The following is a 23149-nucleotide window of genomic DNA, read 5'->3' as shown; positions in this document are numbered from 1 at the left end:
TTTAGAGATTCTGTGTCCCCTTGCCCTGAATCTGGGTGGGCCTGTGACTGCAATGGAAGTAACATCATATGACTTCCAAAGACAGGTCATAAATGATGGTATATATCTGTCTTGTTCTCTTGGGATGATGGTTCTTGGAATCTGGGACCCTATGGTGAGGGAGCAGAGACCAAGTGGAGAGATGTTGCACCATCAGCCCAGATGAGGTTCCAGCATGACCTGCCAGATTTGTGAGTGAGGATGCCTCCAGATTATTCTAGTCCCCAGTCACTCAGTTTCCCCCAACCATAATATCTCCCCCAGCATTCATGTCTTCCCAGCTGAGGCCCCAAGCATTGTGGAGCAGAGACAAGGTATCCCAGGGCCTGTCTGAATTCATGGCATGCAGAATCCATAAGATAAAAAAATGATTGAGCTTTTAAGCCACTGGGTTTTTGGTTAAATTGTCACACAGCAATATATTGTAACTAGAGTTTTTATCTGTCCCTAATGTGATGGATGTAGGCTGGAGAGATTAAGGATAAGAGGACCAGAAAGTAAAGTTCTGTTGCAGTCTAGACAGGATTAAAAACTGGACAGAAAAAGATACATACAAGAATAGTCTTTGCGGGACATGTGGAATTGATTCCCAAATCTAGAACTGGGTTTTCTCCTCTCTGGTTGAAGGAACCAAAGGCTGGCCCTTGTAGATGTGCGTCCATTCTAACAGTTCATCAGACGGATGTTTATTAAAGGTGTGCTAGGGGCCTGGCACACAGCTAGGTTCTGAAAATAATATGAAATAAACTATTCAATTTATGCCACCAAAGAGTTTACAGGCTACATGGAACTGATTTATTGGAGATAAGCTAGGGCAAACACCCAGTAGTGAAATATCAATAGCAAGGCAGCATGTATTTAAATATTGAAATAGTGGTCAATATACTGCAATAGGAATTCCGTGAAAGTGAATCCGTGTTAGCAGGAGGGACGAGCAAGTGGGAAGTCTGTAGTTCATGGTGTAAGAAAGGGAACACTGGTTTGGGAGTGAAGTATAAGTTTCAGCTTATTTTTCTGGTCCCGTTTGCTGAATGGTCAAGCCAGATAAAAATCACAATCTCTTAAATTTGAGAAACGTTAAGTGCTTTCCGGTGATGACCTCATGTGAGCCTCCTGCCACAGGTGTGTGTGTGATCCCACGGCAGGCCTGGGAGAAGGGAGGAGGAGGAAGCAGTGTGGGACCCTGGCTCTCTTGGAGCAAATTCCTTCAATTTTTTAAGCAAGTAAGAATGACCAGGGTTCTAGACCTGAGTCATCTGCAGTGAATGGATAGTTAAAACAAGACTAAGTAAACAGCTATTTACTAAAATCATACCAAGGGAGACATGAAGAGAAGTCAGTGAAGGAAGTACAGTGGAGTGATGACAGTCAAGTATATGTGAGCTACGGTTCACCAGTATCACATATTCACATGAAAAAAATAATATAAATGGTAGAGAATTTACAAATATCTTTGAGACTTTCTTGATATCACTGTGAAAACTATTTAGGTACCTCAGAAGTCAGTGGCCTTGCCTTGTCTTACTTGCATCCTTGTGTTCCAGTATGTTCTGGCATCTCTCTCTGGAATTCCAGTTTCAACTGCCCTCTGAAAATGACTTAAAACCTTTTCTTATGAATACCATCTGGGTTTCCCCCTAAGGCATCTTAGTGTGTGTCTTATCTTCTCCAGCCTTTCTTCTAGCATACATTCATTTTGCAAGTATTTTTAAAGACGGTGGGAAATGCACTACACCAGGCGTAAGAAGGGATAAGGGAAAGACAAAAAAAAAGTTTTACATAGTTTCTACCCTCAAATAGCTCCTAGACTAGAAGATTGCACAGCCATAATCCATTCTACCAAGCGAGGTGCCGTAAAGAAGACAGGGTGCAATGGGATTGTAGGAACGAAGAGATGGGAGGTGTCATAGAACTGGTGATATGTTAACCAGGGTTGTATGTTACATCCAATTATTTAAAGTATGTGAATATATCTATATGTATGTATGCCTTTCAAAGTTTAAAAAAAAAAATCATTGATCTTGGGGCTAGAATAGACCTTGAGAGACTGTCTGATTCAAAACATCACTGCATGTTTCAGACACAAGGTGAGTGGGACCCATAGAAAGACAGGCTTGCTCCCGGAGAACTTTCTTAGGTTTAACCAATGGTCGTGAAATTGCTAGAAGGCCTTAGTGGTTTCATGTGCATTGATCTGCTCCATCAATTCATCTTTAACTGTGCAGGTTTTTTTTTTAATAGAATTAGACTTGGTCCTGTAGGTTTTTAATTACCCACATTAATGTGAATTTTTATCTGGTCACATGGAGATCCCAGGTTCGTAGGACTTGGCAGTTTCAAACCAGATTTCTTCTACAGCTTTCTGGCCCATGTCAAACATCTGCTGTAAGTGTCTCCACCCAGTTTTTGCAGTAATCATGAGATATTCTTCGTTCTCTGGGTATAAGTGGCAAGAGTATGCAGCCAGGACAAGTGACTGACAAAAACGACTGCAGACAAGTAGAAACAAAGCACCCCTCTCCACGGGTGTCAGTGGGATTACGCTTTCAAAGCCTGCGAGGACATGACCTCCTACTTGTATAGGAGTCTTGCTTTCAATCATCATGTACATGATGGTGATTGCCACTTCAAACACATAGTAGCCATAGCTCATGTCATCAAAATCTAAAATCCCAGACACTTGGTATACAGCATCTCCACAGGCTGACTTGCTGGACTCTATTAAAATGTTGTGGTCATTAAGATCTCCATGATTGATACCTGAAAGGAGAAAAATCAAGCCAAGTAAAGACAGGTGTTTAATATCCCAGTTCATTCTCTCTCTGTTCCTTTTTCTCAGGTATGGACATGCAAATAATTTGATGGGATAATAGAGATAAAGAGCTAAGCCCTCTTTTTCTTGAAATAAAATAATTTCCTCTGAAAAGGATAAAGGCAGTTCATTTTGATGGTTATTTTTGCTTTTGCTTTTCATCAATACAAGGCCAGAAGATGGAGACCGTTGTCAATGCAAACACCTGACTTTGGCTACGAGACTAGTAAAGGGAAAAGAACTGTATACACAACTGTCTATTTATATATACAATGTATATATTCATGTTATAATAAGAAGCAAAGAGTGGGGAGGGAAAAAGCTCAGTGGCCGAGTGCATGCTTAGCATGTACGAGGTCCTAGGTTCTATCCCTGGTACCTCCATTAAGAAGCAAAGAGCCCCAGTGGGGTGGGGAATAGCTCAGTGGTAGAGTAGTGGGGCCCTCATGACGGGATTAGTGTCTTCAGAAGAAGAGACAACAGAGGGCTTGCTGGCTCTCTCTCCTCCCTGTGAGGACACAGAGAGAAGCCAGGAAGAGAGTCCTTACCAGAACCTGACCATGCCTGCACCCTGATCCCAGACGTCTAGTCTCCAGAACTATGAGAAATACGTTTCTGTTCTTTACGCCACCCAGTCCTCGGTATTTTTTCATGGCAGCCCAAGCTGACAGACACAGAAAGCACAGGGCAAAGAGGACACACACTGCCTATCCTAGGCTTTGCTAGAAATGCCCCTCAGTTCCTCGCCCTTTGACCAGTGCTTCATGCTGGGTCAAAAGGCTCATTACGCCCTAAAGAAACTGCTGTCCACGTACATAAGGAGATATGCCCTAGTGTGCTCTCTGCAGCATCATTTTTGTAGGAAAAACAAGGAAAGGGAACCAAACTAAAATTCCATTAACAAGAGAATAGGCAAAAAAAATTACAGTACATTCAAATAAATTACGGAGTATATATACTACAGACTATTATTCGGCAGTTGAAACTAGTGAACGAAGTGAACTAGAACTCCATACATTAAATGGTTCAATCTGAAGAACAGAATGTTTGCAGAATGGTAACATATAGCATGATACCACTTATCTAAAGTTTGAAAATATGCAAAATGCTGCTATAGGTCATTTATGTACACATACCTATGTAGTGATATTAAAACATGTATGCAAATTTAGTAGGGAGGGGAGAGGTGGGATCATGTAAAGTTTAGAGGGAGCTTCAAATGTAGCGATTCTAAGGAAAGTGAAAGTATTTTTTTAAAAAGCAACGGGAGCAAATAAGGCAAAGTTTTAAGGTTTGATAAAACTAAGCTGTACCTCCATACGTCTCTGATGGTTTGAAGTTTGACAATTTAAAAATCAAGAAAAAAACTTATTTGGTCGGGGGGCTACTCACATTCTCGAAAATGACTCAATTTGGTCATCACTTCATCCTTGAACAGCTGAATGACCTGTTCGACAATCTCCCGCTTCCGATTCTGGCCCAAAGCATACAGGTATTTTTCCAGAAGAGGAACGTTTTTCAGATTCCAGATGAAGTTCTCTCGATGAAGACTACTTAACTGCGGGTGATGGAAATTCTAAATCAAAAGCAAAGGCGGGGGTGGGTATAGCTCAGCGGTAGAGCTCCTGCCTACCATGCATGAGGCCCTGGGTTCAATCCCCATTACCGCTGTTAAATAAATAAGTAAACAAACAAACATAATAATCTACTCCCCTTCCCCCGCCAAAAAAAGCAAAGAAACTCTGCTGGGTGCTAGTACAGGCCGGGCGTGCCTTAGGGAGGGAGCTGGCATTTGCTCATGGTCACTGACTTGCTCCATTTTCATTAATCCACAGAGTGGTAATGACATCATAGTCCCACCGATCTCATAGTTTTGAGAGCGCATCTTGCTCAGTCCTCACAACTGGGTGAAGATTGGTATTGCTAACCACAGCCTACCAAAGGGATTGGAGGCAGCTCTGAAGAACTCTGCCCCAGGCCCCCTGTTCCCTCTCTGACGTCATCTTCTACTTTTTCTGACCTTCTTCCAACCACACTGACACTGGCCTCCCTGCTGTTCAAGGAACCCATCCCTTTGGCATTTGCTGGTTCCTCCTGGTGAATCCAGGAATCCACGTGGCTGGTGCCCTCATTTCCACCAGGTCTTTACTCAAAAGTCAACTTTTCAGGACGGGGAGGACTCTGAGCCGTCCACCTAAAATTTCAGCACTCTCTCCAATACTTCGTACCCCTCCTCCCTGCTTCTGTTTCCTTCTGAAGCACTCAGCACGGATGGCTGTCTGACCTTCGCCGGGATTCGCCTGCCCACCCTGCTGTCTATCCTCACTAGAACGTCAGCCCCACGAGGGGCAGGGGCTTGTATTTGGTCTGTTTTGCTCCCGACTGTATCCCCACATCTACAACACTGTCTGGCACAGAGAAGGCACTGCTGGAGCAGAATTTGCTGAATAAATAAATGTTCTTAGCATAGAAAATTCCAGAATTGGAAAGGCCTCTCTAGGCATTGACCACTCTATCTAAAGTTCTGAATGACTTTGACCATCCCTGCACAAATGGGGAAAATTTCAAAGGATGACAAGTTGTGACTATGGGCCTGAGGGACTCAGTCCAGACCTCTTTCGCAGAGTAAGTTCTAGAAGGTGCCTTGGTGCTCACCCAGTGGAACGGCTGTCAATATTTTCTGACCACGACTTGCAATCAGAAACATGTATAAGTGACAACCCCCGTATACAGGCAACACGCACCCAGGGAAAAAGGTTTCAGTAACAGTACTTATGACCTTCCATGTAATGCACTGGTATTTTGCATTTTATTCTATTTCTTTAAAAATGCTCCTCTAAATTGATTTTAACACTCATTCTCATGACCTGGAGTTTGAAAACACTCCCCTGATGCTCCTGTTCCCATTATCATGTTCTTGCTAAGTGGTCATGTAGCCTCTGTTTGAATACTTCCTGAGGGAGGTGCTTTTTACCCTTATTGAGCCGGCTCTGTGTTCTTCCTTTTGATGAGCTAAAATCCACCTCTACCATAGTGTCCATGCCACGGGTTCCAACTGTGACATCTGGGGCCATCGGGAGCAGGATGAGACCTCTCCCACACCAGTGTCCTCCAGATGTTTGAAGACAGCACTCCTGCCCCATCAGAGTCTTCTCCTCTGCAGTGTAAACCTTTCTAGCTCCTTCAATTACTCCTCCTACGACATGGTTTTGAATCTCCTGACCATCGGGTGTGTTAAATGTCACTGTGGATCACAACACTCTGCAGAGTCAGCACTGAAGACACTGTTAGGAGTTGTGACTTGTGGGGAGCAGGACTGAAAAGAATCTAAGAATGAAGATGATGATGGAGTGAAAAAGGTTCATTTTACACCTTTCAGTACTGCTTGAAATTTTTGCCCTGTGCATATATTACTTTCATTTTTAAAGAATGCAAAACATAATGTTCTTGTTGGGTTTCCAACGGAGCAACAATTTACTCAGGGAAGGCTCTGAGTCAGCTTCTAAAATGGTGGCACTGTGACCCCAGGCATCTTGCTCCTGGATGGAGTAGTGGGAAGAATACTTGGGATGTGGATTTGGAATCAGACAGATCTGGGTTCCAACTGGCTCTATCTCTTAGTATTGTAGATCTTAGTTTCCTTCACAGTAAGATCAGAGTATCAATAGCAATCTCCTAGTCATCCATTGATCAACTGAGGCATGAAATAAACTAAGAAAAGCCACTGTGGCCAGCCAGAATGAAGGAGTGGGAGCAGACAGGCCGCCCCAGCAGGTTCCAAAGGGGCACCGGTGAAATGAGTAGAGGCTGATCTGCTTTCCCATCTGGCAAGAAGCCTCAGTGTCCACAGATCTCAACACTGTCCAGACCCCATCTCTAACACCCACCCCCTTCCCATCCCTCCAGTCCTTTGTTCCAGGCTATAGAGGCGACCACATGATTGCCACCCAGGGAGAGCCCTGCCTACTTTAAAATGGGGTTAGAATCCATGTCCTGCTCAGCCCTTTCCTCTCCCACAGGCTTAACATTAAATCAATTACCATATCTGGTTGGCTCTGTCTCCTAAATGTATCTTGAACCCTTTCTTGGTTCAAGCCTTCAGTCAGCTTTTACCTGGTTACTGCATTGGCTTCCTGGATGCACTCCCTGCCTCCATTCTGGTTTTCTGCCAATCTGTCCAGCATGTTGGCCCTCAGAGTGCTATAAATTAGAAATTTTTCCCATTTAAAAACCCTCCAACGCTCCCTACTGTCCAAGCAAATAAGATAAAGTCCAAACTCCTTAGCATCATATATGGTAACATATTTTACAATCTGACTCCACTGTATGTTTCCAACCTTATCCCCTGTCGCTCTCAGGGAGGGGGATAAATGCAGGGAGGCTACAGTGGTAAACTGCGATAGTCCAGGCAGGAATGGAACGAAGGAGGTGGGTCATAGACATTGGAGAGGTAGACTGGACGGGACTTAGTGCGGGACTGGAAGTGTTTTACTCATGCAAACTGTCACTCATACAAACTGTGCCTACTTTTTAAAGTGTCCATCTGTTCCCTGAAACACACTCCTCTAGGACAGGGGAATCCTAACTTTTCCCCCAGTGCCTGGCATAGAAAAAGTGGTCAGTGAACATTTGTTCAATAAATGAAGATGCTTTATGGGTAAGTCTGGAAGAATACTTGTCAAACATGATATCATTTCTATAGGACAAAAACATCCTTAACACAAGTCATCTCAATCCATTTGTAACACAGCTATTGCTTCAGAGAGAGCTCTTGCTGATTACACCTTATCTGGATGAAAATGTCAGGTTTTAATCTGTAAATGCAGATTCACAGATTTCAGTGAGCAGCATAAAGAATATCATGAATTTCTAAAAATGTAGGTAATCTTGCCAACACACCAGTAAAGTAAAGACCTACTATCATAAAATTCATGTATCTAGGACTCTGGTGATTTCGTAACACACGTTAAGAGCCACCATACATAAAAAGAGAGCCTGAGTTCATTTTAAAAATAAAATAAATCAAAACCAAACAAATAAAAAATTCTTATAAACAAAATAAAACCCCAAATCTTACCTCCAGTGTCTTATCCAACTTGGCGGCTAGCCTTCCAATTTCATATAACAGCTGGGAGCTGATGGGAATCTCAGCTATGGGTCTTCCTGGGAGGTAAGTCAGCAGCCTCACCAAGTAGCTTTTGATTTCGGAGCCACTGTCTAGATGGATGAAAGAATATCTCCTGTCAAATATCCTCTTTAAAAAAAAATGATTAGAGGCTGTTCTGCCTTTGCAATTATTATTGCAAAGAATAATAGAAATGACAGAGCAAGAAAAGAAAATATGCTGACCTAAGACAAGTTGGCAGGATTCCATGAGGCAGGGCGAAGCGGATCGAGCAAGCAGGTGGAACAGACAGAACTCAGAACACTGGAACTGGCCGTTTACATACTAACAAAACTGAAGCCCCAACTCTGCAGGCCTTAGCGCTGAACATAAATTACCTACTCTGGTAAGTGAATGCCTAAAATACATTTTTTTTTCATAAATTGATAATTGAGGAAACTGTGATAAAGAAATGACTGTTTCAGAATCATAGGCTTCTTTTGGGACAAACTGCTGCTTGAAGAACTCTGTCAGGTACATCTTAGCATCTAGAAGTGAAAGGGACCAAGTTTCACAGATGAGGGCTCAGAGCCTTAAGAATTTGTGTGCCCAAGGTCACACATAATGGTAATTACAGAGCTGGGATCTAAAATTCCTGATTTTGTGTTCTTTCTACTATATCATAGCACCAAAATATACAGCTGATCGTATGAATAAAAATATATATTTTTTTTTGCTTAAAAAAAAGTTCCCCTAATTTCCACATGTCCCCTTATTTACTCATCCATCAGGTCCTTTCTAGGCAGAAGAGTTACACCAGTTCCTGGCTCTAATCACTTCTGAATCAGAGGGCCAGTCTCTACTTTGGTGATGCTGTGGCTTCACCCAATTGCTGAAGTAATAACCATGTCTACGCCTGGAACAACGTACCTGTTCTTGATATTTGTACTTGTGGCCAAAATGCAGTAATGTACATGGACAAGCAACGACTGGCAGTGATCTCTTACCTATGGACGTGAGAGAGGTTATGTGGTCTCCTTTAGTACGATACACAGAGGCTGTCGGAAATCCAGCCGCTCGCAGAAACATCATGATGTGACTCTGCACTTCAATCAGGTCTGGAGTTTTGCTAGACTCGGTGTTGTTTATTTTGAGGACACATTCATTTGGGCCATCTGTAGTGTCTTTGGTTCTTGAAATGCATACATGAAAGTTTTGGTCATCATAGCTAGGAAGTGGCTGGATCTTGGAAACCTTTAACCCAAATACCGAGTCCACTATTGCAGAGGCTTGGACCTCACTGAAAGCGGGTTTGGTAAGAGCCTGTGATTGCTGACCATCTCCACTTGACATTATTTCTAGGGGAAAAACAGACAAACAAACAAATAAACTAGAAAGGGGACATATAATGAATATATTTATTTAAATGATTTTCTTTAGGACAGGCCAGTAATGTTCCCCAATATTGATTCTGTATTTGATTTAATTTTCACTCACAAAGTTAAAAAAATCAAATGAGTAAAGGAGATAAAAAAGCAGATTAAAAAGTAGTGAATAAAAATCCTTGTACCATAAATGACGTTTAAGCTCAGCTCACAAGCTAAAGGTATGTTTCCAGGGACAGAATTCAGACCAGGAAAGCACCTTGGTATTACCTAGTCCAATTTCTCCTACCCTCCTGCAACATCAACTTTATTTACAGGGGAAACTTAGGTCCTGAGAGGTTAACTGTCCTGCCCAAAGTTATATATCAAGTTATAGTAAGATCTCAGGGCTCTAGATTCCTAATCCATGATTAAGTCCTTTTGACTACATTATCATCAATTTTGGTTTAAAATATAAAGTCAAATACAGTGATTTCACTTTTCTATTCACAAATCGTGTTAAATTGTGAAGACCATCATCTAGTTTATGCTTCAAAGTGTTGGCTGATGTGCAAAGGGTCACGTGAGGCTCCATGGGGGACATGAAATGTACTTAGAGGGCTCTGAAAAGTTAACTCATAGTCACATATATCCTAAACAATAAAAAACTTAAAAGGTGTTCAAAACAAGTTATAAGGCAGGGAGTAATAAACCAATAGAATGCAAAGAAAACACTGAATTAAGGATAAACCTGAAATGCCTGAATTATCACTGAAGTGACCAGGTTTACCTTAAATTGTAAAGAATAAATTTTCTACTGCTAAGCAGAATAGGGGCTTGAAATAAAAATTAAAGTCGTTTACAAAAAATAGAGGTACACCTGAATTTATGACCTATGAAATTAATATTTACCAGATCTATGATAGATATTCAGAGGAGAGAGAAATCACTACAGCCTAAGGAAAGATATTCTTGAGAAGATGGATTTGAATTGAGCTATTAAATATGATTTGGATAAACAGGATGGGGGAGACTGTTTTCTTCCCCTTGATAATGTCACCCTCTGCTACACATACTGGGCATATTTCCCAAGTGTTTGTGTGTGTGTGTGTGTGTGTGTGTGTATGTGTGTGTGTGTATACACATGGCAATGTAGGGCTTCTAAATACCCTTCAGGAACCAAATATTTAAGATCCTTGCAATCTCACTTCCCTCTTTTCCCAAAATAGTTTTGTTCCAATCCTTCCTTATAATTGTAAATAATTAATAACATCTTGGGGATGGGTTGCATTTTAGGGTATAATTTTGATTGCAGTTCAAGGGATGCAGAGTTATATAAAAAGAGTCTCATGAACAGTTAGCACTTGTTGTTAGAAATCAGGACAGCTGTTGCTTCTGGCAAGAAGGTGGCATGAGGAAACTTTCCCGGAGGAAAATGTGCCATATCTTGACTAGGCTTTGGTTACATAGGTATACATATTTGTCAAAACTTAGCTTAAAACTCAGGTAAGTGTAAATGCCATATGATATCACTTATATGTGGAATCTAAAAAAAATAATAAGGACATAAATGAACTACTTATTATTTATAACTTGATTTCCTGAATATGTGTAAGCACATCTGACTGTCCTTTATGATTGTATTACTGCATTCTGTTGATTCTTAATTTGTGGCTGGCTTTATTCCTTTGATAACTATGTAAGTTTAAAAAGCTAAAGCTCTAATCTGTTCTTAGAAATAATGATCAGTACACATACATAAACTCAAACAATGTGCAGTATATTGTATATATGTATTTACATGCAATATAACGTGTATGTAGTCAAACTGTAATAGTTCTACCTAACAAAACTGGAAAAGGAAAAAAAATTCACTTGTATTATAAAAAAAACTAAGTGTAAGATCTGTGAATCTCACTGAATATAAATTTCATCTTAAAAAAAAAAAGCCCTTGTGAGGGCTTGGCTAGGACAAGGGAGTGGGGGTGAGGTCTCAGGACTTTCTTAGCGCTCCCCAAATCAGACTATATGTCCGTTAATGTCTAATCACTTCAGATCCATGACAGCCAAAGCCCAGTGAGGGGACGGGGATAAAATTCAGGGAGGTACGCTAGGGCTCTCCTATATGACCCCCTCTCTGCCTCAGCCCCAAGAGGACAGGCTGGTGACTCAAGTGACAATAAGAATGTAGACTTCACATGCCAGCCCCCTCTCTCTCCCTGCCTTCCCTGACCCCCCTCCCTAAGTGCTTTTTCCTGCCTCTGAACTTGCACAGCCCCTCGTGCCACTGGTTCCCACCACCTGTTTTAGTTACTGCATTTCTGCCAGTCACTTCTCATGTTTCCTTTCTGACCAGAGCATTTGCTTTCAGAAGCAAATTAAATTACTGAGATTTCGTTCACTAAAGATATTGTGACAAAGCCTAAATGTGGCTTCAAAACAATCTTTGCACCTGAAACTTCTGGGAAGCAATATATCCTGTCACACTGTATTTGGGCTTAAGGCTTTACAGGGGATTTTAACTTCCTTCTGGAGATTTACAAACAGGTGTAAGGCCTGTATTCAGAGTGTAATATGAACTAAAGCTTTAAATTCAAGATGAAATCCTGGAGTAATTTTTCAACTCCTAAAGCATTAAGGATATCAGAATAATTCCGAATTTGATATCAGTGATAAATCCTTAAAGTTGGAAGGAATCTTAGAGGCAATTAACGAAGGCCAAACTGTCTTCTAGTCTAGAAGAATGTTCCTATAACATCCTTGAGTTTGTGAAGCCTCTGCTTGAAAGGTATGGTTTTCTAAAGCAATGTAAAGCAATATTGGCAGCTCCAGCCATCAAAAGACAGCCTGCTGCAATAAAAGGTAGTGAAGGTTAAGTGTATTTTGCCACAATGTTAAAAGTGGAGGGAAAAACAGTTGCTATGCTGGGAGAAATAAAACATATTGCAGTCCCAGCTCTGCTAGTTGGCTCTGAAACTCTGGACTATTCACATCTCCTTTAAAAGAGAGTTGGACTAGATCATCCCTCAAAATCCCCTTCTACTGCTAACAGTCTATGTGTCTAAAGCTGTTTCTTTTTGAGCTTAAACTTGCCTCCCCCCTCCCCTTGTCTACAAGGATTCCAAATTATGGAACTACAGGCACAGATCAAGTCAGCTCCTGTAAGTAAGTAAATGACAGAGAAAGGAATCTGTCATCAAAAATGTCTGTCTTAACCAAATGTCTTTTGTCTGGGTGGGGGGAGCAGTGAAGGGAACTCAAATCCTATAGGTAAGTTGATCTCTATTTCCTGCCAACAGTGTTTTACTTGGCTCCTGAGAAAGCCCTCAGGAAGCAAATGTTTTCCAACTCCAGGGCATGTGCTAGAATCTAGAAACCTTTGTCCTATATCCAGCGGGGCTGGACCTTAAACTCTGCACTTTGTGTAAGGTATACCAGACAAGAAAAAGGAGTCACTTTGATTCTTTCCTCTCCCTCACTCTCAAAGTTTTACAAAGTCTAGTAAATTCTACCTTAGCATGTCTTTCAAATCTACCCTCTTCTCCTGCAGTTCCTTCTGCTACATCCTTCTAAGGTTGGAGAGCAAGGATTATACCTAGTAAATTTCTGTATCCCCCTTACCCAGCCCAGGGTCTTATTAAATATCAGAGGGACTAATGGAAGAAGGGCTATATTCACTCCACAGGCTCATGGGGCCATTTACCCTCAAAGGGGATCAGGAAATAGAAAGGCAGGGAAGCTAGAATCTGTAGTTTTTCAAAGACAACCACAATGCACTATTGGGTGCTCCAAGTGTTTTACTGCTGGGTGAGGGGTAAATTAGTGGATAAGCGGCCTGAGGGGTTGCTAACCCAAAAGGCAGCTAAATAAGGGGGGGGGGGGCGCACAAGTCGGGTTCACAGCGTTATCATGTTAGTGAGGTCCCTCGGAGCCTTAGAAAGGGTTCCCAGTAACAACCTGGCTCGGAGTGCCAGGTGCTGCACCTTCCCTCTGCCAAGGTCTCCACACAAGTCGCGTCAGGGTTGGACCATATGGCTTCTCCGGTGCCACGCCCCAATCCTGGGATCTCGGTCCAATCCTTCTGGGCTACAGGTGCGATCGAGAGAGGAGGGTGAACTGGCGCATCACACACGCAGCGAGCCTGAGGCGGAGCAGCGGCTAGGGGAGCCCGAGGCTCACGACTCCGGGCCCCAGACTCGCAGCACGCCTCCCTGCTCTAGGCCAGTCCCCCAGAGGATTCTAGGGTTCGCCTCTACTTTCGCCGCCCGGCTCACCCGCAACGACCCGAGGTCCTGAGGCGGATCCCGCTCTCCAGCAGCCCGGGACTCTGGCCGCGGTCCTGCGCTGCCGCGGGGAGGTCGCGCCGGACTCCCTGCGTCTGGGTCCGCCTCTCCTCCGAGCCCGCGAGTCCTGACTTCTGATTGGCTCCTCGAGACCCCCCGCCTCCAATCAGCGCAGACTGCTGGAAGGCGAGGCTCGCCCAGGCAGAGCCGGCTTTTCCCCGCCCCGCCCTGGGCCTGCCTGCCTAGGAGGCTGCGAACTGAAGTTCCTAGCTCTGGCTTCTGATGGGTTTTCTGCAGTCCTGCCCCGCCTTCTTCGGTGGTCACCCCAGTCAGAACGCGGCTACCTCGCTACAAAACTGGACTTCTTGTTTCTGATTGGCTCTTCGAGATTCCGCCCCGCCCCCTGGTGAGTAGCCATTTAGCAGGCTTTCGGCCCTTGAGTGGCACCTCGCAGTTCCTCCCAGTCCACGTCGCCGTGGAGGCTTCGTGGACTCCTTCTCCCAAGACTCTAGGTGTCTGGGTAGACTTCATCTCTGGTTTTTCTTTCCTCAGCGTCCCTTCCCCTCCTGCTGGAAACACGTATCCTGGAGGCTTCGCAAACGTGGCCCAGGGTGGCCTCAAACCCATCCAAGTCTCCAGGAACTGCAAGAGCTCTGCTCGGGGAACCTGGGAGTTGGGCCTGGCTTTCTGCACAGGACCTCGCTCTCCCAGGATACTGGAATGTTAGAACTTGAAGTTGTCTTATTTATCGGATAGGTCCACACGTTCCTTGTACTGATGGGGAAACTGAAGTCTAGAGGACACAGAGCCTCAACCACACCTGGTCACCCAGCTTCTAGATTCAGCTCTTGCCACAGCTCCGAGTTTTCTACTCTCAAGCCATTAAATTGAATATAATAGATGTAAAGTGGGAGCGGGATGTAAGATATAAAAGCCACCTTAACAGGTTCCCTCTGGGGTTGGGGTGATCACAGTTCAGATCTGGTGGGATGAATGATCCATGTACACTGAGAAATAGAACTGGTAGTTGGGTCAGAATCCTTATTTAGGTAGTTCAACCACTGGATTCTTCCTCTGCAGGAAAGTGCAGAATACACATGATTATCAGGAGGCTGCCTTGGGAATCATGGCGTAACAGCCAGGCTAGTTGGGTGACCTTAATCGTCAAGGGCACTAGGTTCTGGTAGAATTTGATGCACTCTGCAGCCGAGCAGAACCTGACAGTATAGAGCACTCTCTCAACTAGAGTTCTAGGTACGACTCAAGTCTCTGCAACTCGTTCTGTTTCTGTCCATGGACGTCTCCCCCTCCTCCCCCTCCCACGATGTAGCACACTCTGGTTATCTGCAGTCACCCTGATTGACTGACTTGCATGTTTCCCAAATCTCTATCAACCACCAATCTCCTCTTGTCTTCCTGTAGATATTGTTCTTATCTGCTTCACTTCTCATTTCTGAGTAGCAAGGCTGTCTTTTTACAGCCCCAGGGCAACATTCTTAATGTCTCACTCCTGTAGGTTGTCAAAGACCAATTTTGATTTGGATAATCTGTAACCAGAATCTGACTCCCATTGGGCCTGATAGGCCCTTCCGCATGCAGGCCCTGAATTTTCTCTGCCTTCTCACTGTTCCACCTCTACTGATTGGTCTGTTGTTTGTTTTTTCTTCCTACTTTTCTGGGGATGAAGGAATGGGAATGAAGCTTGGATCTGAAAATTATGGTGAGAATTACAGACGGGGCTGCTAGTCAAGGCTGCCTCCTTTGGCATGGCTCTTTCTACTCACTACACCTTTTTAGAAATTCCTTATTTTGTAACTTGCCTTTTACTTTAAACAAGCATTTTCTTGTCTTTAAGAATATCCTTAGACATAAATCTTTTGTGCATTTTTAATGCTGTCTTTCAGATACACTGCTCAGTCATATTACTGGGTCTAAGAGAATGAACATTTCTAAGGCTCTTCATACATGCTGCTAAATCATGCTTTTCCTCAATAATGTCAATATTGGATATCACGACGATGAAAAATGCTCCACCAATCTGACAGACATGTCATGTCATTGTTGTATCAACGTTTTTTCTTCTCTGCCTGGCCACTGGGACACCTTAGTAGTGGCTCTCAGAGTTTAGTGATCAGAAATTAGAGTGAGAAAAAATGAACAATTTGCAGAGTGAGATTAGAGATATTTTATATTATAAAACATCCTATAAAACATAATACCCTAGTAGTCTTATGATACGATATACTGCAGGGTGTTTAAAATGGTAAAAACTCAGTGCCAATTTGTGAACACAAAGTTCAGTGACAAGTGTCATTATACAGGCAAATTTGGGGGGATTACATATACACCTGCTTCTGCAATAAATGTCCCATTTTTGAAGTGTACTAAACACAAGCTTTATAATCGGACATTTTGGAAAGCTCATCAGCCAAACAATTCACATCAAATCAAAGTAAGCGGAAGCTCATTTATAGTTAGAAAGCAAAACTAGCATCAAGTGAAAACTATAAACTAACACAATGCAACACTGGTGTTAAACTAGGTTTCTACAAAAACTCTGGATATTTACACTATCACCATGTGTTTGTGTTGTATTGATACAAACTTTGTAAAGCAAATTTCTTAAGAATACTGAATTGGAATCCTTAGAACACTCTTAACAATACTTTGATAACTATGTAAGTCTAAAAAGCTAAAGACCTAACCTGTTCTTAGAAACAATCAGTACATATATGTAAACTAAAAAACATGTGCAGTATTTTGTACATATGAGTGTGTACATGCAGTCAAACTGTAATAATTCTATCTAATAAAACTTAAAAAGGAAAAAAAATTAAAGGGTAAACTTTACAGATTAAAAAACTCTTAATGTACCAGTTTTGGTTTATGAACACCAAATTTTAGTAAACCTTATTTAGGTTACTCTTAAAAAAGTGGGTGAAAGGGCAGGTATTTTTTGATCAGTGGACAGCTGAACATATTTATAAAACATTACTTTAGGGTAGCGGCCCCTGGCCCTGGCTCCCAACTGCAGATGACTGGCTTCAAGGGAGCACTGCTAAATAAATAGCCAGTGGAAGGAGGAAGTGACACAGCCAGCTGGTCTTAAAGCAGAGGTTCATGAAAGCACAGCACCTCCATCCCGCATCCATCAAGAAAAGGCCATTTCCTCGGGTGATACACCCTTACAGCCTGAGACAAATTCAGTCCTAAATGTTCACTTCAACATAAATTACTTCCGTAATAAAATCCTATAGTGTGGAGGTTAATTAAGTACAGTGCAACTTGTGGAGGGTCCAATTGCTCGTCAAATATGTATTTTGTTTAGTTGTAATAACTAAAGTGCTATAAACAGAATAGATAAATTAGGAAGAACCAGAATCAGTAGCTATAAGCCACAAGGAAGCAGACTTCAGCTTGAAATAAAATCTATGTAACCATCAAAACTTCAGTCAACAGGATGGGCTGCCTAGAACAGTAGACGGTCTCCATCTCTTGAATGTTCAAGAACAGGTTGCCCAGTTAGATGTTATCTGTACAAGGGATCCTGCTCTGGGTGAGAGATCAGTCTTTTCAACTCTAAAATGTGATTCCACGGACCTAAGTACTTGTTGCCACAACCTCTGAATCAAGGTCAACTTCACTTACTGTTTCCTCAAGGCTATCCCTATTGCAAACTTTATCTTGGTTTTCATTCTCCTATTGGGAATAACTAGTGTGTGAATACTTAGATAACATGCTTAAAGAGAAAATTCTGGATGGTATCCTATTTCTTTTGAAGTTATGGCATTTTATTTTCAATTACCACAAAATATTTTATAACAAGAGTCAAGTATGTGATAATACAATTTTCTTTATTAAAAATAATTTACAGCATCAATAACATATACACAATTCTCAACTGAACTTTGCCTCCAATATATTTCTATACAATACTTAACATTGTTGAACTTAAAACTGTTATACTGGTTTGTTGGCTTTAAATAATAGACAATGATTTACAGTCACTTAAGTGAGAGATATATGATTTCATAATTACCTACTATGTGTAAAACTGATAGAAACATCGGCACTATCACACTTTGGGGGGAAAAGTCACTAAAGAAGCCAAAGTCCACCTCCTTCCCCCTCTCTTTTATTCCAAATCAAACTAAGATCGGGTCAACATCCAGTATCTGAGCATTTTCTCCTAAACCTAAAAGCAAAAGACAGGTGTCTTTTAATTCAAACATAGAAAAATGTCAGTCAAATAATTTCTCCTCATCCTGTCACTCAACACCGAGAAGGCGGATGCACAGAACACTGTTACCATGTATGTGAACCACTGCGATTCTGACTCAGGTCTTGGCTGTGCTTTCTGCCCATCAGGATCACTGAAGTCTGACTACCAGTGAAAACCTGAGCAATCTGGCTAAAGGGATTCCAATACCTCTCGTTCAATTATCAGTTTGGAGGTAAGACAGGAGATAACGACAGCTGTCACCTTGGAAACTCCCTAGGTGTGGCAATGGCAATTCAGGGGTTGGAGGACATTTTCACCAATTAGCAAAACCCAGAGGCATGGACTATGGCAATGGTACGTAGCATGATGTTTCTTAAAAGCTAACAAAAATGCTGCTTTTGATAATGACCTTTGAAATGGTACTTTTAAGTTCACAACACTGATTTGCTTCTCTCGTGGGCCTATTATCTATTTCCTCCCACAATATTTATGTATTTTTTTAACACAAAAAATTATCCAGATATACTCAACAAAGGAGGTAAGTAAAACAAACAAACAAACAAAACCAACAGGTGCCACATTTTTGCAAACACAAAATTTGGCTGGAGGCAGAATTATAAGGTACACTCTGGGACACACATCCATGACTCTCCTCCTCAACTGAGCCATTGCTTATCAAGCTTTTTGGTTCAATGTATATAAGCAAGAGATTAAGAGAACCTTCATTTTGTTCCCAAAATACAAGATCTTGTACTATCACTGGAGGAGGTAGACTGGATGTGTAAAGGCTTAATTCACAGCTAGCTAGCTGTATCCTCTTCAACTGCTGGAGCTGTTGCTTATGATCACGACACCCAGGCCTCTGCCCAGAGGGTACATATTACAGTGTGGCTTAAAAATAATACAGATGTTCTCCCCGCACATGACAATCTGGAATTATCATTTCTTTAAAGCCTATAACAGATATTTTAACATTTAACTTGTAAATTCTCCACCCCAATTCATATTTTCATGTAAATTAAAAACACATGCACTGACAAATACACAGCATAATAAAATATCAAGAACACAATATGATTTGAAAGTACCAAAGAAAATATTTATAAAAAAATTTAAATAAAAAGGAAGTCAGTTTGCCAAACTCTAATCCATCTAATTGTCTAAACACATATTTGCAGAATATTTTCCAAAGATTGTATGACTGATTATGTGCAAAGTTCTCAGTGGCCTTTACCCGCTGGTTTGGTAGTTTCAGTTAGCTTAAAACAAGTAATTCTTTTTTCTGTGCAATGTGAACTAATTCTGAATTGCAGTAACTTAACTAGGTCATATGATGATCTCTATGTGGGGAAAAAAAATCACCACAATTAACCTTCTGCCTGCTAAGTTTAATTTCTTAATTTAAAAAAACGGTAGGATTTTCTGGAATTAATTATCCAACATTTTCTTAAAAGTTGCCAAACTTCTTGATGACAGAACATTTGTTGTGGTAAACAGACATGCATATAGAGAAAATATGGTATTTTGACAGCAATAGTATTTTATCCTGACAGTCAGCAGACATACATAATTAATAGTATCATGCATCCCAGGTAAAGTAATGATTCAAAATGACGGGCAGTCAATTTAAATAATTAAGAAATAGCCAACATTTAAAAAATGCTTAGGGTTGAACAACCATATAATTTAGGGTGGATAATTTAAAAATCTAGAAGAAATCATGTTAGCATTTAATAAATAAAGTTCTCTTTAGCAACTATGAACGAGTGTGGAATTTTGGTTAATGATACCTAAAATATTAGGTTATAGAAAGTTATAGAATCACATAAAGTGAGCAAAATAATCTAATCCAATTAATATAATGCCACCCAAGGTTTGCCAAAGTCAAAGGAGCAAATTACTGAAAAATTAAGGGCAGCACACGTGATGCTTATTTTCACTGCTAATACATGGTGCTACACAACCAGCTGTACTTCTGCAACAATCCACCTTCAGATGTGGAGGAAACCTTGGCTGGGATGGACAGAATGATTGTGTCTGGGGCAGGTTCTATCCCTTGCAGTTAGACTGAGACTTAGGATAACCCTGGCTTATACTACAAACTAAGAATGCCAACTATGTCCAGCTCAGTTTTAAAGAAGAATTAACGTATCTGAAAGTCCATTTATAAATCTGATTCCACCTTCCACCGTTTTAGAATAATCTGGCCTCTTGTATTTCAATCTGCTACTCTTAAACCAACAAACAGTAGTATACAGTTTTATAGGTGCAAAACTAAACAAAAAGACTTCAGGAAGGTTATTCATATAAGAATCTTCAACACAAGTTCAAATTCTGCCTTTATTTACAAAATGGTCTGATAAAATATCCCCCCATACTTACAGGTCTCTTCCACAACACACTTCACACGTTGATTTTAGCAATGTTAATAGCACCATTCGTATATTATTTAAAATCAGGAAGATTTCATTTCAGTCACTACGGTGATTCATAATCATTTACATCCATGGATGTGATAAGTGAACACACGAGGACTGTCTGCAGCTCCACGGTCAGGATTCCTGGGTCCAGCACAAAAGGCTTTGTTTGCAGTTACCAGTTATGAAAGGTATCCATGGTGAGTAGATACTATGAGAATTTTCGTGCCACAAAGTTTAATAATCCTCCATGTTTGTACAATGTTATTTCCACATCATTTTCAAACGAAGCAATCACGCTGAATACTTTTCCAGTGCTTGTCTTTAAACAAACAAAAACATCTCACATGAGCGGTAAAATCTACAAAGTGTTACTCAGTGGTTAAGACCATCTGTCTTCACATTCAATGACTGTACTTACACATATTCTGTCTGAAAAACATTTGTCCTACTTGAAAAACACCTAAGATACCTAACCATGTGCTTCACAGCTAAACAGAAAAACAGATATTTTCATCCCTAACTCTAAATGACAAGCATCGTTATCACCTAAAACATTAAATTAGATGATTTATTAGATTTTGACTTACTAATTAGGGAAGTTATACTCATTACTCATGTTCATTTTATGTTAAGTTAAATATTCACTGCATATAAAATCTGTTACTCTTTCCCTGAACACTCAAGTTTGGCTTCTCTAAAAGTGGTGTATATGCCTGGACTAAAATTAAATCAGGACAGAGAGAGCTAATAACTAGGAAAAGGAAGTTGACACATGAAACTCAAAGTACATATATCTTCTTTTCTTCTGGACTCAGTATCCAGTGTTTTCTACTTTTCCTCAGAGAACATCAACCATATTAACATAGATTTAAGTACACAGAAAACCAAGCCATCTTTCTAACTACAATTTATGCTAACTGACATTAGTATACAATTTACAGTAATTGTTTTTCACTCAATTTACAACCACCTATTTAAATATATAGTACACAAGCATATATTTGAGAATTTTAGATATACCTTTATATTTAATGTAACTCCAGGAGACAGTTCTTCAGGAAATGTTAAAGAAAATGTTTCTCTGCCAGAGAGGCCCAAGGAATCTGCATTTTCTCCCGGAAGGAACTGAAGTGGAGCTATGCCAATTCCAATCAAATGATCTTTGTGAATTTTTTCATAACTTTCAGCCAAAACAGCTTTCACACCCTGTAACAAACGTGCATTTTATTTCCTCCATTCATCTCTCAAAGCTGCTTTACTGAGTAGTTTAAAGGGAAAAATTTCTACTTTTGGCTTTTCTGAAAAACTTTTAACCTAATACCCCATACTAAAGGTGAATGTTATATCAAAGTATTTAAATGAACTTTTTATATTATCTTTCTGTGTCTTTAAGTAGCTCCTCTGCCAGGCCAGGGTTAAGTAAGCACAGGGCCTACCACACAGTAAGAGCTCTCTCTAAATGCCTGAAACTCAGATAGGGCTCAGGAGGGTTTCTGCTTAATTGTGGTGGATCTAAGTAATGTATGTGTTCATCAACACTCCCTTTTAAACTGCCACCAAAATATAGGAGTAAAGAAGTATAACCCCGTAGCAACAAAGGGAACAGGATGTGAAAATTCTCTAAGTGTTTAGAAGACAGAGCTAGGTAGCTGACTTAGTGTTGAAACTACAGAGTGATGAACTGAAATGAGAGTGATGCCAATAAAATGTGAGTCAATCTGTAACAAAGAACCTAGAAGAGGCTTGAGACTCAGAGGCATAAGGTTCTGGAAACACTGGGATACTGGTTAGAAGTCTATAAAAAGCAGTAGGATCTCCAGCCCAGTCCCCACTCAAGAAGAGAGAAGGTTTATTCTCTGAAGAAAACAAGCTGAAGAGGCTCTGGACTCACGTTTTCTCAACTGACCCCATTACCATCTTCCTAAGGAGCCCTTTATGGACATTTTCCGTCTAATCATTTCCTCCTCACTCCCACTCCCCAAATACAATGTGTATCTGTTTATGTATATACATGTAAATCTGCACTTTATACATAAAAAGAGCAAGATTTTTTTTTTTTTAACACCCAAGAACCAGTCTTCACCCCTTGGAAGTGCCATCACCCTGTAGAGAACGGATGCTCGACTGAGAACTAGGCACAGGGGAAGGCTGGGTGAAAAGACTAGCAGAAATGGCGGGAGTAAGTCTTTCCTCAGTGGGTCTCCTTCCAAGAAGAAACATTTGAATGGCCTCAGAGAAAATACCTACAGATACTGACATACAGGGCTCTCTCAATGAAAAAGGTAGCTTATCATAGTAAGGCCCCCTAACTGACAAAGCCCAGCCCACAACCACAGCCTGTCATTAGTTTTTTAATGTGTAACTGAATGGACAGCCAAGGATCAACAGCTGTATGAGGAAAGCCTGCAACGTAAACCAAGGATACAAAAACCTCAGGAAAAAGGGACCCTCTACCTATAACTAATATCCATGACGCAGGCATATCCCGTTTTATTACCTTTGCAGATACTGTGGTTTTTTTTTTTTTAAAACAAATTAAAGTTTTGTGGCAACTCTATGTTGAGCAAGTCTATAGGTGCCAAAATTTTCCAACAACATTTGCTCACTTCATGTCTGTGTCGCATTTTGCTTAATTCTTGCAATATTTCAATTTTTTTCATTATTATTTTGTTATGGTGAATCTGTGTAAGTGATCTTTGATGTTACTACTACGATTTGCTGAAGACTCAGATGATGGTCAATATTTTTTAGCAATTAAGTATTTTTAAATTAACATACGTACTTTTAAAACAAAATATGCTATCGCACATTTAATACACTACAGTCTAGTGTAAACATTTACATGTGCTGGGAAACAAACTCACTTTACTGCAGTGGCCTAGAACCAAAACTGCAGTTATCTCTG

General features: G+C 40.9%; 2 protein-coding genes and 1 non-coding gene across 8 annotated transcripts in view; 1 reads left to right on the top strand and 2 right to left on the bottom strand.

Moving 5' to 3' along the window:
- Window positions 1-1323: 1323 nt before the first annotated feature.
- HYKK (hydroxylysine kinase) lies at window positions 1324-13816 on the bottom strand. 5 transcript variants are annotated; one of them, XM_010955200.3, is made up of 7 exons: window positions 13594-13816; window positions 13277-13405; window positions 8963-9313; window positions 7929-8068; window positions 6965-7051; window positions 4244-4427; window positions 1324-2799 (listed from the first exon to the last, which is right to left on the bottom strand). In XM_010955200.3, the coding sequence occupies exons 3-7, from the start codon at window positions 9306-9308 to the stop codon at window positions 2339-2341; spliced, it is 1218 nt and encodes a 405-aa protein (XP_010953502.1). In that variant the 5' UTR covers window positions 9309-9313; window positions 13277-13405; window positions 13594-13816; the 3' UTR covers window positions 1324-2338. The 5 variants fall into 5 exon arrangements, with proteins under 5 accessions (XP_010953502.1, XP_010953501.1, XP_074210083.1 ...); XM_010955199.3 differs by lacking the exon at window positions 13277-13405; XM_074353982.1 differs by lacking the exon at window positions 13277-13405 and having other exon boundaries at window positions 4244-4409.
- TRNAG-ACC (transfer RNA glycine (anticodon ACC)) lies at window positions 4450-4522 on the top strand. The gene has a single exon. It is a non-coding gene; the product is annotated as a tRNA-Gly (tRNA).
- Window positions 13817-17437: 3621 nt separating the features above from the next.
- Window positions 17438-23149, bottom strand: part of IREB2 (iron responsive element binding protein 2) — a 143485-nt gene continuing 137773 nt past the window's right edge. For both annotated transcript variants that reach the window (XM_074353980.1, XM_074353979.1), the window contains exons 21-22: window positions 21265-21450; window positions 17438-20563 (exon numbers count right to left, since the gene is read on the bottom strand). In XM_074353980.1, the coding sequence (XP_074210081.1) occupies window positions 20453-20563; window positions 21265-21450 (297 nt within the window). In that variant the 3' untranslated portion in view covers window positions 17438-20452. The remainder of the gene's footprint in view (window positions 20564-21264; window positions 21451-23149) is intronic.

This window comes from Camelus bactrianus, chromosome 27 (assembly GCF_048773025.1).
Source record: "Camelus bactrianus isolate YW-2024 breed Bactrian camel chromosome 27, ASM4877302v1, whole genome shotgun sequence".
NCBI lineage: Eukaryota > Metazoa > Chordata > Mammalia > Artiodactyla > Camelidae > Camelus > Camelus bactrianus.
This window is presented reverse-complemented; position numbering and strand designations above follow the sequence as displayed.

What these genes read in the sequence shown, in the direction of transcription:
- HYKK (XM_010955200.3), bottom strand. Translation starts at nt 9,308, where the DNA reads ATGTCAAGTGGAGATGGTCAGCAATCACAGGCTCTTACCAAACCCGCT. An exon ending in GAAGCCAATGCAGTAACCAG is followed by an intron (nt 4,428 to 6,964) that starts GTAAAAGCTGAC and finishes CTTTTGATTTAG; the next exon opens with AATTTCCATCACCCGCAGTT. An exon ending in ATTGAGTCATTTTCGAGAAT is followed by an intron (nt 2,800 to 4,243) that starts GTGAGTAGCCCC and finishes TTCTCCTTTCAG; the next exon opens with GTATCAATCATGGAGATCTT.